Source organism: Physeter macrocephalus, chromosome 18, assembly GCF_002837175.3.
Source record: "Physeter macrocephalus isolate SW-GA chromosome 18, ASM283717v5, whole genome shotgun sequence".
NCBI lineage: Eukaryota > Metazoa > Chordata > Mammalia > Artiodactyla > Physeteridae > Physeter > Physeter macrocephalus.
This window is the reverse complement of record NC_041231.1, coordinates 64,473,247-64,492,928: the sequence shown is the minus strand read 5'-3', so window position 1 is coordinate 64,492,928 and position 19,682 is coordinate 64,473,247. Positions and strand designations below refer to the sequence as shown.

The window sequence follows — 19,682 nt, the reverse complement described above, 5'->3', positions numbered from 1 at the left end:
GTACCGCAAAAAAAAAAAAAAAAAAAAAATTAATTTCGTGTTTCTTTTTACCTTTTTAATTGTAGCTATAGAAAATTTTAAATTACAGATGTTACTCGTATTTCCATTGCAGAGTATTGCTCTAGTTGAGACTATTGAGTATTAGAGTGTTAGGTTCTATTTCCATATCATATTTTAATATTTGCTTCTAGCATACAGTTGTGTTTGACCTATTACAGCCAATATTTACTTTTACATGTTGACCCATAAATGAGTAAAAATAAGGCTACTCATTTTTCAGGTTTTTTATTAAATGATTCATTATTTACAAGTATATTTCTGTATGAATATTGTTTAAACTGTCTTTTTATTTTTCATTTTAGTGTTTTGTTTAAGAGAGGAAGAAAAAGTTTTAGTTATTTACTCAGCATAACCACTAATGATCATTTTAAGAGCAAATCTAATTGGTGCTTCCCGAAAAATTAATAGTGATATTAAAACCTTGAAATATATAAAAATGTATGGTCTTTATGCTTTTTGAGAGGTTGGTTAACCTCTCTTTTTCACACTCCAAACATTCTCAAAAAGTTAGTGACCATATTCAGTATAAAACTGGTAAATGTCTTTTAATGAAGAAATCTTTCAAAATGGACAGTTTAAGAGCCTTAAAGGTAACACTATGGCAAGAGAATTTTATGGCAAAGATAAATCTCAACTACTCCTTACTCAGTGTTCATATAAATCTAAACTACCTAAAACTCCTGTGATTTTCTTAGGTGAGGAGTATGAAAAGTACTTATCAGTAGACGATGGTATCCGTCTGTCCATTACTTTATGAACAGCAACTGCTCTCAAGAGCAGCTTTTCTGTCTGTTTCATCTCTGCGAGCATCTCTTCTCATTTATGAGAATTGCTGCACTTAGCTTTGCTTTTCTTGGTCGTGTAGTTGAAAATGTGTACATTGTTCTTGGTAAATCTTAGAACAGCATTAAGGAAAAGATGGGAAGTTGAGCTTTAGAATTGGTGTCAGGAGGATATGGTTCCATTTTTCGCTTTATCATAAAAATCCCTGAATATCTAACTTGATTTCTGTGTATATCCTTCCTTTTCTTTTTTTTTTTTTTTTTTTTTGCGGTACGCGGGCCTCTCATTGTTGTGGCCTCTCCCATTGCAGAGCACAGGCTCTGGACGCTCAGGCTCAGCGGCCATGGCTCACGGGCCCAGCCGCTCTGCGGCATGTGGGATCTTCCCGGACCGGGGCACGAACCCATGTCCCCTGCATTGGCAGGCAGACTCTCAACCACTGTGCCACCAGGGAAGCCCTATCCTTCCTTTTCATTAGGCTGAAGATAAATGGTCATTTGAAGATTATTTAATATTGTCAAGGTGATTCAAAGAAGAATCACTTTGAAAGTCAAATAACATACGCCATTTTTTAGCCAAAGCTATGAAAGTTTACTTTCATTAAAATTGCATTAAAATGGAAAACACAGTCTTTATTAAAAGAAAATTCAGTACTCTATTTATAGTTATGTATCTTTCTATAATTATTTTATTATTCATTCATTTATTCATAAAAAATTGCTGGTATCTGTAGAGGAATTTCATTCAGTAGCATATGGTAACTGTCATTTATGATACTTAAAATAAAATCTACCTGCCTACCTATGGACAAAAAACTATTCTCCCTAACTTAGTTCTGTTTCATGATCAGTTTTATAGACTATTCTCTCAAAGGACCCTCCCCCACCTTTTTTTTTTTAGAAAAGCAAACTTAAAGTATCCAGGAAGTTGAGTAATTAATCTTTTTTCATACAGCAAGTGTTTCAGATTCTCAGTCTGCTTACCGTTAAGCCATTTCACGGGACTTTCCTGGTGATCCAGTGGTTAAGACTCTGTGCTTCCAATACGGGGGCATGGGTACAGTCCCTGGTCAGGGAACTAAGATCCCACATGCCGTGCAGCGCGGCCAAAAAAAAAAAAAAAAAAGCCATTTCAGACTTCTTGGTAGTGTTGACCATCAATTTACAATGTAGTTATTGTTAGACGAAGTTTCTGAATATATATATATATATATATATATATATATATATACACACACACACATACACATCTATATTTATATGTAAACATATATAGTTATTTCTCAATCTTCTAGTCCTTGGAAAAACCTCATTTGAGTGACAGATGTTAAGTTTAGTTTCTTTCTTCTAGTTTAGTTTCTGTTTTCAAGCAAATAGGCTACATCTCTTTTTAGAGGTAAGATCTTTGAAAATAACTGTTAAGTCAAGGAGAAATCTTTTTCATCATTTCCATAAAGATCATAGGACATAGTGATTCTGAAGTGGCGAGCTTTTATATTAGGCAAAAAAATAGGATACCCGCCGTACAGCTGTGATTAGCGAGTAAACTGTGGGGTTGCGGTCTGGCCGCACTTCTGTCTGCCCCTCCCAGCAGACTTAGCAGGATTCTCACTTGCCTTCCCCTCCCTCCGTCCTCTCCTCAGCATTCTCTTTCTCTCCCTCCCCTATTGCAAGTTCACTTAGTTTATGTTCCCCTAAAGCTTAAATCCTTTTACCCAAATATTGGAGGTATTTTTAATGATTCAAAACCTTTATTCAAATATAGTAAGTTAAAAGACAGTGGGACATTTTCAATATTAGGGTGTCTACATTGTGGATAAAAATAAGGGAGTAATGTAATATGATTATTAAACTTGAGTGTTATATACCTTTCAGAAAGCCTCTCTTCTATTTAGAATTTAGCTGACTTGCAGGACATTTCAGGATTTATGAGGTGTGGCACACTTTTCTAACTGGGGAGGGCCACAGTTTTGATCAGATTTTCCCAGGCATCTCAAAGGCCTAAAAAATTGCTCTAAGCATTCTTTTTCACATGTGTTTGCATATATATGTGAAAAACAGATTTAGAGTGCTGGTAATTAAGTAAAATAACCAGAACAATATCTGATACAGACAGAGCAGGTGTATAAGATGTTGTTATAGACCTTATTCTTCCTCACCTGATTCCCATCCCTCTCCCTGCAAAAGCAAACAAACAAGCAAAACACAACTTGCACTTTGTCGGGGTCTGGTTCGCTGTGGTGGGGTTTGCATGCAGGACGTTTTCTGGGGAGTGCTGTCAGGGTCAGCACCTGTCAGGGAAGGAGCAGGCAGGACAGAGCAGAAGGGGACGTGGTCTCTAGCTGGTCCCACAGGGAGCTCTGAGGTGAGATGACCCTGTGACTGGTCCTTGATAGGAGCGTGCTGCGTCGTCGGCTGGTCGTTGGGTCAGGCCACTCTGGGGAAGATTGCTTTCCGCAACCGACAGGACTGCTGCCAGCTCTCAGTCGTCAGCACTCTCTGAGCCTGGAGACAGTGTGCCCTGGTCCTGAGGAGTGGGCGGTGTCCTTGGTACTCTGCCTCTGGGGAGAGCGAGTGCAGCACCAGATGCTCAAGCTGGAAGTCAGGACAACATCCACGACCACTCCCAGTGCTCTTGAGTCTGTCCCTTCTGCTCTGCTCTCTTCCCATTGTCCACAGTCCCTCTTCCCCTCGAAAGTCCTTCACACTGATTCCAGGTCATCTTTCTAATATACTTTACATTCTTCCCGTCCCCAGGCATCTTGCTTGGAGTTTCTGTGCCTCGTTTGCATATCGTCCCCGTGTCTGGGTTGCCCTGACCCTTTCTTTATCTTCATCATTGTGATTCATTATTACCACTTGGTTCAGTTCTCTCCTGAAACTCACATTGAGCCCTTTCCCCTCCCCTTCATGTAGCATCCTGTGTTCTCCTGTATCAGGTCAACACCTGTTTTGTACTGTTTGTTCCCTTGTCTGTCCTCCCCTCCAGACTGTCTTTGTGGCCTTATCCTCCTCGAGGACATAAATGGTATCTTTCATCTCTATAAACCCAATCCTGGAATCCCTTCAAGGGGCTAAGTGAATGTGGGCTGCATGGATGGAGTGAGAGAGTGACCGACTGACTTGGTCATAGTCTGAAAGCTCGTCGAGAGGTGCGGGCAGGGGCTGTTGTGTACACAGACCAGGATGTTTTCCTGTTTGTGTAAACTGTACACAGCGATGGCAGATTTCTACATTTGGATTCCAGTTAATTTGATGGAGTGGTGTCGCTGTCTTCTCCAAAGTGTCCTCAAATATGACTGGAGAAACCTCTCAAGCCCTTTTAAAGCCTGTGGAAGAACTAAATTAAGTTAGTAATTTTTTTCCTGTGGTGCTACACCAATAAAAAAAAAAGAGAGAGAGAGAAATGGAAATCAACTGTCTAATTGCAAAGGCTCCGGTAAAAGTGCTCTAAGATGGATTCAAACAGAAGGAAGTTTCTTTGGGGAGGAAAAACATTTATTTTATGGCTCAATAAACATTTCCCGAGCACCGTCCATGTTGCCGAGTTTTCCGTATGTTCAAGTCTAGAAACAGAAAGATTTAAGAAGCTGTGTTAGAGCTTTTAGTCGAGTGGCATTACAGGACATAATTAACTATAATGAAGTAGGAGAAGTGCTTTAAAAAATTATTCTAAATGCTAGTTGAAGAGCCAGAGGGGGAAGATCTGCTGAGGAGGGAGGAGTGACATCGAGGATTGCTTCACGTAGGAAGTGACGTTTGCATTGGGTGTGAAGGTGCGGTAGGAGTTCCCCACTGGAGGGAAGTCGGGCTTATCAGGCCGAAGGGGAAGCATGCATTCAATATCAGCAAATGTGATCGGGTGTGACTGTTCCAGTTACCATTCAGGACCCTGGGAATATAGTGATGAACTAATAGCAAGGCCCCTCCTCCTCAGAGGTGATACTCCAGTGGAGGAGACAGACAGTAAAGAAATTCAGTGTGGTGAGAGAAGACTAGACAGGAGAAGGGCTAGAGTGAGACTCAGGGGAGGTGAGCACATTCAGATAAGGTGCCAGGGCTTGTTCTGAGGAGTCCTAGTCCTGAGAGATCTATGAAAACAGGTTCTGGGGACAGACTAGTTGAGAAACACCACCCTGGTAAGTTCTGCCCTGAAGAAACTTAGACAATTCTGGACTAAACCAAATCAAACAGTGCATTAGACAAGAAAACCCTCTGCGTCATCACTGGAGTTTTGTGAGCTAAAATTCCAAAGCGTACACCCTGGCAGAAGCTGGACTGGAGTGTGAGGACCCAGGGGCCAGGTGGGCAGGAGGGGCCTGGGTGGGGGCGGGGGCGGGACTGTGGCCTGGTGGTCCATGGCCTTTTGAACCACGATGAGGAGTCTGGGAGCCAGCAATGCCAGGGTTAGATCTGGGTTTTAGGAAAGTTAGTTACTATGGTGGCAGTTCAGAAGCTGTCTTGAATGAGGAAGGGATGAATCAAGAAGCTTTGCAATAAAAAGGGATTGATCAGGGCCTGAACAATGGAGAGGAAAAGATTAATTTTAACGACCTTTGGAGTTAGAATCAATTTATTTGGATAACTATGTTTATAGACAATGAAGAGTGACTCAGAAAAATTCTTGGCACATAATGTTTTAAACGAAGGAAAGCACATCTTCATGAGTGGGAAACTTGCCCCAGTAGGTGAAGGTCACAGCAGAGTTGTAAGTTTTGTGGGAGAAACAGGGGCCAAGTAATAAGATCAGAAGTGTTCCAGGGGCTTCCCTGGTGGTACAGTGGTTGAGAGTCTGCCTGCCGATGCAGGGGATGTGGGTTCGTGCCCTGGTCTGGGAGGATCCCACATGCCGCAGAGCGGCTGGGCCCATGAGCCATTGTCGCTGGGCCTGCGCATCCGGAGCCTGTGCTCCGCAGCGGGAGAGGCCACAGCAGTGAGAGGCCCGCATACTGCAAAAAAAAAAAAAAAAATGTGTTCCAGACTGTACATCGCAACTGTGTTTTCTCTCACCTTCAAAATAAAGGAAGATTAGAAATGGAGCGGGAAAATATCATCAAATATCTCCTCTTGAAATGTTGATTTTTTTAGGAAGAAACAGGCTTGTTATCACTTTTAAATAAAACAGAATGTGACCTTGAGTTAGAGACAGCTGAGCCGCGTGTCTGGTTGGTGAGGTCAGCGTCTCCTCCTTGCAGCCCAGGATGGGCAGGTGGCTGCATTCTGCCGCCAGAGAACCATCTGGACCTCATGGCAGGTGCTGAAGCAAAGGCGGAGAGGACGTCTCGGTGGCCGAGAGTATGAGCATCAGAAGGGAGAAGGAAGGGTGGCTCTAAGTTATAAAATGTTATCTATATTTCTGTTTTCATATACGTATATATGTGTGTGTATAAGTATAAATACAACATTTCCCACCAGTACTTTGTATCGCATATGTTCGTCAACGGCTGTGATCTGTCACTAATCAAATGAGAAAACTGTCGCCTTATTTGCTCTTTGCCCCTCCCCTGCAAGGATTATCTTGGTTATTAGCCACTTAATTGGGATTCAAAACCAAACAGTAATTTGCCTTGAGGATGAAATAGTCGATGAAGTGTAATTAATGATTTTACCAAACTTAGGAAATACAAATATGATGAACGTTTTCTTGTAAAGATGACAAACTGCATTGTTAAAAAAAAAAACAAAAGAAAAACTATCTAATATTCTTCTTGATGGACTTTAGTCAGCTGATAAGTAGTTTAAGATATATAGAGAAAAAAGTTAAAGAATATGAGTTAACCAAAATATAGTAGTTTGATATCAATATTCCTCTTAATTTTTCTTAGCCTTTTGACTACTGATGTATTAGAACAGTTGTTAAGGTTCACATTTTGTACTTTAGCCTGGAAATATTGGCATTAAAAACCAAACTCGAATTGCCATTTGAGCAATATTCTTGGACCTTCATTGGAATTTTTCTTTAAATAATAATCTTTTGTTTTCAAATAAGCCTTTATTTGATAAGATTCTTCAGATTGTCTAATTATATTTTTCTAAAGCCTAATTAGGAAACTTCTAGCCTACACATCAGAATTGGCACTTGATTTGGTTTCATCCTTAAAGAGCTGTTAGTTTGGTATTAATGCTGGTTCACAAGGAAACCGTGGTGTGCTGTGGCTCTTCCAGAAGGACCGTGGGGGCTGGAGGGGGTTTGTGTCCTTGCTGGGTGAGCACAGCTGCAGGCTGCGGGCTGCATGGTGACATCTACGGGCCATGCAGAGAGTGGCTCTGTCTAACCACATTTCTTGGGCTTTCAACACTTTCCTCCCACCTGCTTCTTTTACCTTCCTATTTATCCTCTCTTATCTCCGTATATTCCTTCTTCTTGTAGAGTTTTCCACTCTGTTTATATGTGTTTGTCTCTCCGGTTCTCTTTCGAACCCTCCCTTTGGCCAGTCTTGCCTCTGAGCCCCCAGCCTTGGGGAGCTGGCCCTTCAGGACCTCTGCTGGCAAGACAAACACTGTCCAAAAGCACTACTGCCTATTTCCTCATTCTGGCTTTTCTACAAAATGTTTTTTCTTAAAAGAATTTTAATGTCATATTCAACATATGACTAACACAAAAAATATATGTAAACACGCACATTATGAACTAACTAGCTATGCACCCCTGCCCCCTAAGCAAAGCATATTTTAAAAAACATGGTTAGGTAGGTAAGTTCAACATTGATACGTCATAAAATATTACCACATCCAGTATTTCTTCATTCTTGAGAAAACATAAAAGAAAAATTTCAGCTTCAAAGAAAAACATACCACTTCTGGTTGAACCTAACATCTCTTCAAGCTCACAGTCGTCTGGCCATGAGTCAGGCATATCTGTCCACAGCCCAGGGACACGGACTCTTCTGTTAAAATTTAGCACTTTAAAGAAAGATCACTTGAATTATGACTACACAAAAAATTTAAATTCTGAATGAGACCAACTCTTCCTAAGACCCTGAATTTCAGGAAGGAAGGATGGCTTAGTGATCACAGCTGTCATGCATTTCAGCCGTTGCTGTAGACACCTCCCTGGTCAGCCCGGCCAAGTTGGTAGTCAGCCTACTCAGTGTCTCTGAGTTCTTCCAGGGCTGTTTAGACATATCGCAGAGAATTGAAGCTTTGACTCCAAGTTCCGTTACACAGGCCTCCGGACATCTGTCCTCCTTGGCTTTTGGTGTTTCATTGCCACATTTCGGTTTTTGCTCCTGTTTGACGAACTACATTTTAGTGTCTTGCTCACACCCCACTTCTCCTTTCCTTTCCTGTTGATTGTTAGCTTTGTCTTTCCTGCCCTGGAGTCACCCAACCATCAGCACATGGCACCAGCACCATCCTCAAAATAGACGTACCTGTGGGATATCTTAATACAGTGTTTGCCAGGGGTGTTTGTATCAGAAAATTTAAGAAGAGAAGGTGCAGGGGTGGTCTGCAGTTGTGCTGTGTGCAGACAGCAGAGCAGCAGACTCACCTGTGCAAAGGCTGAAGTCCGCAGGGGGTGGGTGCTGACTCCAGGGGGCTTGAGGCCTCACGCTCTTACTCATCATGTTGCCTAGCGACTAGTAAGCGGTATTTGTGGTGTTTTACATTTATTTTACATGCTAGTTCCTACTGATATGTGGGCCTCTTACTGCATTTTATTTAGGAAGTCAGTTGGGGTAGGGAGAGGGTTCTTTACTCCAGAACATGGCGGGGACAGGCCCTTGTGGAGTGTTTTCACATAGGACAGCTGTTTTTCAAAAACATCCCATGGCCACAAAGTGGGAAATGCTTCTATCTCTAATTGCACCCCTTCTCCCCACCATGACTGTCAGCACCTGGTCCAGGCCCCCCTCGTCTGTCCCCTAAACTCCTGCAATGAGCGCACTCTCCACCCCGCCCCCAGCACAGCAGGCAGAACATCCTGTGAAAATGTGAGTCATCCGCTTCAGTGCTTAGAGCACTGCAACAGCTCCCTGTTCCACTCAGGAAAACCAAACCTCATTCAGTGTCCAAGACCCTTCCTTGTCTTTTCCTGTATCTCTTTAATGTAGATCATAATGAGAAACTAAAGTATATATTTTTATTTGCTGTTGGATTTCTTTTTAGTAATATTTCACATTTTCTATCTTTATTTTATTTATTTATTTTTTAAATGTTATTTATTTAATTTATTTTTGGCTGCATTGGGCCTTCATTGCTGCACGCCGGCTTTCTCTAGTTGCGGTGAGCGGGGGCTACTCTTTGTTGTGGTGCGTGGGCTTCTCATTGTGGTGGCTTCTCTTGTTGCGGAGCACGGGCTATAGGCGCGCAGGCTTCAGTAGTTGTGGCACATGGGCTCAGCGGTTGTGGCTTGTGGGCTCTAGAGTGCAGGCTCAGTATTTGTGGCACACTGGTTTAGTTGCTCCGCGGCATGTGGGATCTTCCCGGAACAGGGCTCAAACCCATGTCCCCTGAATTGGCAGGTGGATTCTTAACCACTGTGCCACCAGGGAAGTTCTATCTTAATTTAAAACATGTAAGTTTTTTAAGGAAAAACTCTCTTAAGGAAAACAAGATCATTCAGTTGCATATGATTTTTCAGTTTTTAATTCTTTCTGCAGTTAAATGGCCCACACTAGAAAGACACACTCCCCTATTTTAAGAGGGTATATTTTTTCATCTGAGAAATGAAGACAGTCCCTACCAGTAGTACCCAGTCACCTCAGAGCAGTCTTTCTCTCAGGTTTCTCCTATTGGCTCACTTACTGTCTCCCTGACCTGTTAGTTGCTATCTTTCTTCTTCCCTCTCTCTTCTCCTTGGGACTCAATTTATCTTCCTCTGAACAGCTTTCCTAGCCAGTGAAAAACACCCTGTTGCCTCTTTTCCCCATTATACCTCTGCATCTGTGCAGAAACTTTCATCCACTCAAATGTGCTGCAACATGATAGGTGAAGTTGTTTAAGGATAGATAGGCAAGTGATTTATTTATGAATTTGCAAGAAAACTTCAAATAAAAATTCTTCCTAGAAAGATGAAGAAAAATGTCAGAGGAAAAGTGAATGATTTTCCTTAAGGAAGAACCTAGTCTCTGGAGTAGAGTAGGGGATGGGGTCGAGAGGGGATTGTTGTGTGATTAATCTAAATTTAATTTTTTGATGGAACCTAAAATTTCAAGATACATCAGCTTTTCTCACATTCTGTGGCTTCTCTGTCAATTTCCCATAATAACTTTTGTATATGTGTATGTCACCCAACTAGGTATTTTTATTAGTATGGTTCTTATAAGTATTTCTTTATAGCATGTTTCCCAAACATATATATTAGATTGTTATATATAATGTTACATATTTATTTTGCAAGGAAGATATCTAAGTATACCATATATATGTATATATATAAACAAGAAATGTATATACACAGAATAAGATGTTAGGTTCATTGTTTTGTTTTTAAATAAAGGGAGTTTATTGCATACCATACAGTTGGGATTTTTGTCTATTTCTGTGAATTCATTTTCTCTTCAGGTAATTTATGGCATCATTTAAGCTTAAGTTTATGTTTAAAGTCCTTGCTTCTCCAAAATTGTAATTCATAGATATTCATACCTTGGTATCACTGATGTTTGCCAGTACTCAACTGCAAGTTTATCTTAGCACAGTTTGAATTATCTGTGTGTAAAAACATAGGCGAATATGAGCTCAGAATGTTAAAATCACTTTAAAAACTTTGTGACTTTCTTCATTTTAAAAGTTTATAGTCATTCATTTAAAACTGATTTATTTTTCACTTTTGCTGTAATGATTCAAGAAAAGTAGACAGTTCAAATAGGCAGACAGGCAGAATCCTGGGTGCTGTGATTGGTTGGCATTTACACAGGTCTTTCACGTAGGATTTAATAAAAGGTGACCTGAAATTTAGAAATGTAATCTATAAGACAGTCAGACAAAAACAGTTCTTTTAAGCATACTCTTGTCAGTATAATGTGATGTCCATTCTGCACTGTAATTTTTTGTGTGTATCTGTTAAAAGATGTAAGCTATATTCAGTAATGAGGATAGCAAGAATTTGAGACTTCATGTACATTTCTTTTTGTCCTAGGAAGGTCAGCCTTTTGAAAAGGGATAGAAATTAACATTTCTCCAGAATTATTTTTTCCTTCATTTGAGGCTGTCTGTTAATTTCAGCATTTTACTGTGTTTTATGAACAGGCCAAATATATATTCTATTTATTTGTCAAGGAAGGTGATAAAGGTGATAAAACTTTACGAATTTCAACTGTCATTGCAGTCTGCTGATAAGGATGGGAGTTTGTGCCGTTCTGAAGAGATCACATGAAGTAGAATTGGAAAGCAAATTGTATTTACAAAAGATAGGGTGATGTTCCTAATAGGTGGTCAGAATAGACTATTTACTCTCACATTCTGCTGAGCTTTACTAGAAATAACTTCATTTCAAAAAAGAACAAATCTGATTGAAGGCAAAAGCATTCCCTCTCCACAGATACTCATCCAAAGGGTTTACATTAAATTTTTCTGATGGGCACACAGCTGTATTTTATGCTGTATCTGTACAAACTGGTAATGTGGAAAATAAAAATCTAAATAGTATACTTGATTGCTTCATGCACCAACCATTTAGATTACTAGATTTATATCTACAGTTTTGGAAGAGATGTTGCAATATGATATTCTGACAATAACTGTCAAAGTCATAATACTAGGATCTGTTTTCATCTTGTTGTCAAGGTAAAGTTACTGAAATTCACATTGGGTAGGTCAGCAAGATCACTTACTATCTCTTGTCATCAGTGGTTTAATGCCAACCTAAACAGCTACTGTATGATGTCAAAATTATCACAGTGTCCAGGCTGCAGGGGTACAGCGTGCAACATGATTTAATGCATTTCCTGTCTGGAATGAAGATTATGAAAAGGCTGGCAACCAGGAGCTACAGTGGTTTAGAAACTTAATTTCTAATCTTTCTTTCTCTTTTTTCCCTTCATTTTAGATTTTGGATTTAGTAAAAGGGACACATTACCAGGTAGCCTGTCAGAAGTTCTTTGAGATGACACATAATGTAAGTAAATTTTTAAACTTTATAACCTGATCCTTTGTCTTTTGTTACTCTGTGTTTCATTCAAGATTTTTTGCTGTAGCAGTAGAAACCACTCCAGCTGTTTTCAGTGGAAAGGGAATTATTACACAGTATAAGGTTGCTTATAGAATTTATAGAAGGGCCAGGGAATTAAGCTTGGATGCTACAGAACCAGGAATATTGTAACTAAGAGAAGCTACATCCTGAGAAAATCTTACTATGGCTGCCACCCACCACTCCACTTCTAGGGATAAGACCAAGGGTTGGCAAACTTTCTGTGAAGGGCCAGGTTGTGAAAGTTTGAAGCTTTGTGGTCCACGTGTTCCCTGTCACAGCTGCTTCCATCTACTGCTCTCGTGCAAAAGCAGCCCAGACGGTGTGTGAAGGCGCAGGCATGCTTCTGTCCCAGTAGAACTTTATTTACAAGAGCAAATTCTGGGCCGGACTGGACCCACAGGCCTTAGGTAACCACTTCTCAGAGTAGGTCTGGAACACTGGCTTCAGCTGTCCAGAAGAACCAAAGGCTTTTGCCATCTTTCTTGTAGAAAACTGGATGCTTTTACTGGTGGTTGTCAACTCACGTTACCCTAATCTAGTTCCCAAGTCTTGTGTTTATCTGCATGGTGACCTAGGTTACACAGTGGACCGACCCCTAGCTGCAAGAGAGTCAGGGAAACGTGTTTGGTTGTTTTCTTGCCAGCCTCCTATACAAAAGGCCTGCTAGTAGGTCCTGAGAGGTGTAAAGCATAGGTCACAAACTCAGAGGCCTGCAGGAGTCAGGCAGATAACCCAAAAAAGTGAAACTGCCTGAGATGAACACCACTGAAGAAGTCATGCTGTTAGATACGTTCACACTGACAAGTTTTAAGGCCGTGTGCAGGCCAACAGCACATCTGCAGGGTCAACTTAGCTCACAGACCCCCAGTTTGCAAGTACTGGTCCTGTTCATGGCTTCCTAACCTAGAAAAGACAGCCAAGAATGCACCAGAGGTCCATGCACCTCTTGAAACATTTTTTTCTCTAAGTACATATGTGCTTTTTTGGAGTTGAGCATTTATCAGGTTTCAAAGGGATTCGTGACCTTCCCAAAAAAGATGCTCCATGTATTGAATTCATCATCAGCTACCACGATGTGCTAAGTTTTTGAGTTTTTTTTGGCCTCGCCACACAGCATGTGGGGTCTTCGTTCCCTGACCAGGGATCGAAGCTCTGCCCCCTGCATTGGAAGCGCAGAGTCTTAACCGCTGGACTGCCAGGGAAGTCCCCACAATATGCTAAGTTTTATAATCACTTTTATGTTTTCTAGTTTTCATGAAATAACTTTTCTTTCGTGGTTATATAATTGCAGAATTTTTTACATATTTCATAGGAAAAATATAACATCACTGATAATAATGAAAATAATAATGTTAATATCAGCCAACACCTACAGAACCCTTCACATGTGCCAGGCCCAGCAGTTAGTGCTCTGGACACATTGGCTCTTTTGGTCCACACTGCAGACCACAGCTGGGCACAATTTGCATCCCCATCATGACAAAGCTTAGAGAGGCTGAGAGCCTAAGGTCCTAAGGAGTGGAGCTTAAATTTGAACCAGGCTGTCGAGGACCTCATCTAGAGCTCATGATCTAACCCTGACTGCTGTTCTGTAAAACCTGTGACTGTATTTGTAATAACAGCTGTGGAGGCCATTAGTATTTTCCTGTCTAGATTCATGATGCAGCCTTCATAGTTTATGGTAAAAAATAAACAGGCCTAGTGATTCTGCATGATGCCCTAGGGACCACAGCTGGTTAGTGGGAGGTCTGGAGCCAGAACCCTGGTCTGCTCTGGGCCGTGGGTCCAGTCCTCTTACTATTATACCTAACTGTTGAAAATAGTGTTTTTATTTAAAAACATAAAAATTTTATTTTCACACAGTTGAAAGGACTAAACATCAATATAGTGGTAAACAACAACAAAAAATTCTCATCAGTTTTGTCAGAATAGGAATCTCAACAGATAAGCCACATCTGTTTGGTATTTTCAGCATCATCTATGCAAACTCTTTCCCTTGTAGACTGTATTCTTTAATTTGCTTGCTCAGCTTGAGAATTTTAATTTAATATGTGTTCTTAATTATTTGTGGACCCTTTTAATTAAGAAGCCTCAGAACTTTAACAAATTGAGGTCTATTATTCAACCTCTTTCCTTTTTTTTTTTAGAGAAGATATGAAAATTAGATTTAAACACTGAGTTTGTGACATCACTAAAAAGTAAGAAGTGCTTATTTCTCAAATCTGCTTTTGTAGCATCTCTCCTATTGATTATTCCTACAAGAGTATTACTACTATAGCCAATTTTTAAAACTTGCTTTAGATTAATGAAGATATTATTAAAAAGACATATGTCTAAATCCTCCCACATATAGAAGTAGTCTACTTTAAGCCACATATAAATCAAGGGAATAAAAAGGCTGTTTGCATCCACTAGATGTCTCACTATAGATTTTTTGTTGTAAATATCTCTCTTTGCTTATTATTTTTTCTAATGTAATTTAAAAATAGAATCTATTTTTATTTCATGTTGCTGCCATTCTGCCTGCTCCCCCCCAAAAAAAACCTCCTATGTTTATTTTCTTGAGGCCTCTGTGATTAAACTCACTTTAATGAAAGGTTTGAAAATGAACCAGTTAACTGATAACATTTACAGCAGTGCTGCAATGGTTCCATATGGCTTTTTTGGTAAGACCAGCTGCCTCATTATAAGCTGTCATTGCAAAACCGCTTGATTAAAACCCAAACATCCCATAGGTAAAACAGTATTGCTTCCAGTCCTTCAAAACCCACATTTTCTGTGGCAGAAATATGAGACCTATGTTTGTGTGAAGGTCATTGTGTGCAGAACATGCTCATTCCAAGCTCATGTTTGAGAGAGGTTCACTTAGTAGATATCAAAAGCTGGCCTGCTTGAAATCTGTTTTCCTCAGTATTTTTAGGGAGCAATGTTTTATATTGAAGTGAATTTTTTTTTCTTTTGGCATACTTCATTTGTAAATGAAAACACTAGCCTTGTGTAGATTAAACTCTGGATTTTAATTGAAAATAGTTTCTTTAGAAATAGATCTCTTTAAGTGTTGAGTCATTCTGAATACTTATTTTCCAAATAGCTGAGCATAATTCTCTTTTCACCATAGAAATCTCTGTAAAAATCTTGTTAAAGTCTATCACACATTTTCCTGCAATCTTAAACGGTATATACCAAGTACATTTATGCTTTGTAATCATCACTCAGGATCACTGTGGAGATCAGTTAAAACCCTGGGCCGGGAGCCCCACCGTCTCTCATGCGGGTCACTCACTGCGGTGCCTTCCTGACTCCTTTCCCAGCAGCTGCACACATGCACCCGCCCAGTTCTTTCTCCTCCACACAGCTGCTAGGGTGATCTTTAAAACAGAAAAACCTGATCATTTCAGTAACCTGCTTTTAAAAAAAACTTTAAAAGCCTTCCCCATCGCTCTTCAGGTCAAATCCAAAATTTATAATTTAGCCTATAAAGGGCTCCATCCCACTTCTTTCTTCTACCAGTCTTGTTTTAGCTCTGTATGGTACTTTGGGACTTCCAAGATAACAGGACAGAATGAAGCTGCATCACAGAATTTCCCTCTCCCAGTATTTAACAAAATGTACAAAACATAATAAAAAAATCATCAACCACAAAGAAAAAACATCACCCATAGCAACCAAACAAGAAAAAAGGCAAGGAAAGAAACAAGATTCATAGCAGACAAAATTGTGAAAATTCTCACTTAGTATTTCCAAATCTAGAATGAAGCAAACTGAATATTCCTTTTTTTTTTCTTTTTTAAATGAGGCGTGAAGGAAAGACCTGCTGACCTTGAAGCAATAATAAGTGAAATGTGGGATTTAGATGTGGGTAAATCTCTTTCTCTATTCTTTTTTTTTTTTTTTTTTTTTTTTTGTGGTATGCGGGCCTCCCTCTGTTGTGGCCTCTCCCGTTGCGGGGCACAGGCTCCGGACGCGCAGGCTCAGCGGCCATGGCTCACGGGCCCAGCCGCTCCGCGGCATGTGGGATCCTCCCAGACCGGGGCGCGAACCCGATTCCCCTGGATCGGCAGGCGGACGCGCAACCACTGCGCCACCAGGGAAGCCCTCTATTCTTTTTACTAATTAATTTTAAAGTAAAATCTATTTTTGTTCTATTTGGTTTATGCTTCTCCCCTTCCTCCCTAAAAATCCCTAATTTTATTTTCCTGAGCAAAATGAAAGGTAACTTCCTTCAGGCAAAAATAAAAGTGAAAGAAGGAAAACACTCGAAAGAAAGAACCCATCCTAGAAGAAATACAATCCAGTAAACAGAAGGAAACTCTTCATAAGTTCATCATGCTACCAGGCATCTTAATAGATGTTTGGTAAAATGAGCTTACTTAACAAAATGAGTTAAGAAAGGGTGATTTTAGGGCTTCCTTGGTGGTGCAGTGGTTGAGAGTCTGCCTGCCGATGCAGGGGATATGGGTTCGTGCCCCGGTCCGGGAAGATCCCATGTGCCGCGGAGCAGCTGGGTCCATGAGCCACGGCCGCTGAGCCTGCATGTCCGGAGCCTGTGCTCTGCAATGGGAGAGGCCACAACAGTGAGAGGCCCACATACCGCAAAAAAAAAAAAAAAAAAAAAAAAAAAGGTGATTGCAGACCTAAGAGAGAAATTGAGAAGCATGACACATACAGAACCATGGTTACAGGCCCTCATTTCAAGACCCTTGGCATTGTTTTAGTTGGTTAATAAAAGTATTAATTAAAATGGGCAGTCATAAAAAATATGTATTTTTTAAACATTACATTTTAAAGGTAAAACATTTGAATGCCATTTGTTTACTAATGTTTTGATATAACGGCAGGGTCTTTTGTTTGAATGTAGGTTTGGGATTGGAATTTGATTTCATTTTTTTTCAAAAACCATATGCATAATACACCATCACCAATTTCCAGTTTTGGTTTCTTTAAAGTGGAAAAAGAACTTATTTATAATACAAAGCAACCTGATCTTTCTCCCTATCTTTTGGGAAATTCGATTTTTTTTTTTTTTAAGTAACTTGCCTTTCTTGAGTCTTCCCAAGCATTTAATTTAGATTTCATAGAACCAACAACTCTTTCTTTTTACACTCATATTTCTTTGGTTTTCCTTATAGCAACCCTATGACATAGCTGCTATTATTACCTCCATTTCATGGAGGAGGAAAATGAGGCTTAGTATAAAGATTACCATATTTCATTTTGTCCACATTGAAATCTAATCATTCACTTTAATCCACAGAGTCATCTTCTGTGATAGATATATTGACACTTTTAACAACTTGAAGCAAGGTGTAGAAAATACCCGATATGTAATTAATTATCACAAAAGGTGCTAGCTTCTTTTTGCATGAAATGACACCACTGTGGTTTTTTATAATCTTTATAGACAAATTTATCTCTAGAAATAATATTTATAATGATATGATTGTAAGTTTGTTTGACTTTCCATAAAACCTCTTAAAACAGATTTCAGAGTAACTAAGTGATCTAAAGGCCTGAATTCTAATTCAGACAGATCCAGTTACTAGTGCTCTATGACTTTGCCTAAACCAGGTAATCTCTTTGGGTCTCAGTTTCCTAGTCTGTACATGGAGGAGATTCAGTTTAAAGTATTCCCTACATCTTTCCAATCTCCAATATTCTCTATTTATAAAAAACATAAAGTCTTCTGATTGAAACGTGCTAGGCAATAAACTTACTTTTCATGGAACACTTTGTAAAATGCAAACTTTATATTGACTCTCCCAGTTTTTTAATGAATTGGGTGAAAAACAATATAATAAAGAAGTTCACAAATGACTCCATTGTTAATAAAAAATCCTAGATAAAACATTCAGGAAACATTTTGAAATTAAGCAGCAAAGTAGCAGGTAAAAAATTGTTCTTAGTGATCTGGGTAGTAACTCTTAAATCAGTGTGTACACTATCAATCTGCTATACACTGAATTATTATAAAAGTATTGGTCCAACATGTATCAACAAGTGACTAAAGAGAATCAGAGAATCCTGAGGTTCTGAAGTAAGTCTTACCAGAAAAGACCTTGTTTCTGTTTATGGGTCCACCTGTTAAGAAGGTTCATCCTGAACTGTGACAGTAACTTTTAACTCCCTGCTAATCCATTTTAATCTACCATAAGATTACACATATCTTTAATCGCATCACTTCCCTTCTTAAGGAATTTTATTGACTCTGTGATGCCTACAAAATTAGGTCTAGGCTACTTACCCAGGTTGTCAAGGCTCTCCATGGTCTGGCCCCAGCCTGTCTTTCCAACCTTATTTCCTGTTACCCCCTTTCTGTGCCTTTCACCGCAGCCCACCTGCACTACCTGCTTTCCCAGACATTCCTCTTCACCCTGCCCCTGGGGTCCTGCTGCTTGATTCACCTTGGACCTCATTATACCAGCTTTTCACCCTCTCATCTTTCCAAACCCAACTCATCTGGAAAGATCCTCCCTCCTTTTTTCTTGTTTTCTTTTTTTTTTTTTTTTTAACAAATATTTATTGGCCAACAAGATGCCAGGCATTGCTTGGATGTGCCTTTGAGCCATCTGAGGTGGCAGGTAGGAGTTAGGTGGGGAAGCAGAGCCAAGTGCAAGGGGTCTGGGCTGGACATAGAGCGCAAGATTCGTCACTGTCAGGCGGTGGCTGAAACTCCCTGTGAGTGAAATCACGTAAGCAGTGGTTTGAGTGTTTTGAACGAGAATCTGTGTTTTGTGTATTGAGTAGGTTTTGAATGAGGTCTGGGCGGTTCTTGACATCCCTTTATTTGTACTTTTTTTACGTATTAATGTGATACACATTTGCTTGCCTGTACAGGTAGATGATTGTGGCTTTTCTTTGAGTCATCCAAACCAGTTCTTTTTTGAGAGCCAGCGGATCCTCAGTGGAGGTAAAGATGTCAAGAAGGAATCCGTCCAAGCAGAAACACCCCAACCCAAACCGAGTGTTCAGAGAAGCAAGGATGCGTCATCTGCTCTGGCCTCGCTCAACTCCTCTCTGGAAATGGATCTGGAGGGACTGGAGGAGTTGCTTCAGTGAACGATTCCTGGGCAGTTGGTAGCCTGTCTTCCTCACTAGTTTTTATTTCCACTTTACGATTTTATCTTTTTCTTTTTTTGTCTGCCTCCTCCCTCCACCCGACCCCCTTTCATCCATCCGCACGTGCACACACTTTGCGGGAAGGCCACCTTGCAAGTAAAAACAAAGACCTCTGGTATATTTTGCTTTGACAAAAGAGCAGAGAAAGAATTTCTTTTGAAATCTAACGCTTGAGTGGTGTTATTTAAGTCCCGTTTTAGGAAATAAAACAGCTTTCTGGACTGGTTACAGTCCCCTAGAAACAGTACGACTAAGAACAGCTTTTATTTTAACTTACCACTGTAATGTTGACCCAGGCCTTTTCTAGACCATTTTTGTTAATAAATATCAAAATGTATAATGAGTGTGTCTGTGTGTAATTGTGAATCATATTATGCCGTAACAGAGGAGACATTACCTCAGCTTTTAAAGTGGTATTTGGGAATATGCAACGTACTGCCAAATCACCAGTGAAGATTTTAAACTGTTTTTCTTTTTCCTTTTTCTCTTGAGTTGGTCATTTGAGGTTATTCCACATCAGCAAGGAGAACTTTTACCCCTTTGAGTGGTAGCAAACTTTACTGAAGTGAGTTGTGACTCAGGAATTAAGA

General features: G+C 40.0%; 1 protein-coding gene across 4 annotated transcripts in view; it reads left to right on the top strand.

The window, feature by feature from the left end:
- Positions 1–19,431, top strand: part of PRIM2 (DNA primase subunit 2) — a 295,574-nt gene extending 276,143 nt beyond the window's left edge. For 3 of the 4 annotated variants that reach the window (XM_055079435.1, XM_024121882.2, XM_024121883.3), the window contains 2 exons: positions 11,833–11,901; positions 18,811–19,431. In XM_055079435.1, coding sequence (XP_054935410.1) covers positions 11,833–11,901; positions 18,811–19,032 — 291 coding nt within the window. In that variant the 3' untranslated portion in view covers positions 19,033–19,431. The remainder of the gene's footprint in view (positions 1–11,832; positions 11,902–18,810) is intronic. The other variant, XM_055079436.1, reaches the window with a different exon arrangement.
- Positions 19,432–19,682: the final 251 nt, after the last annotated feature.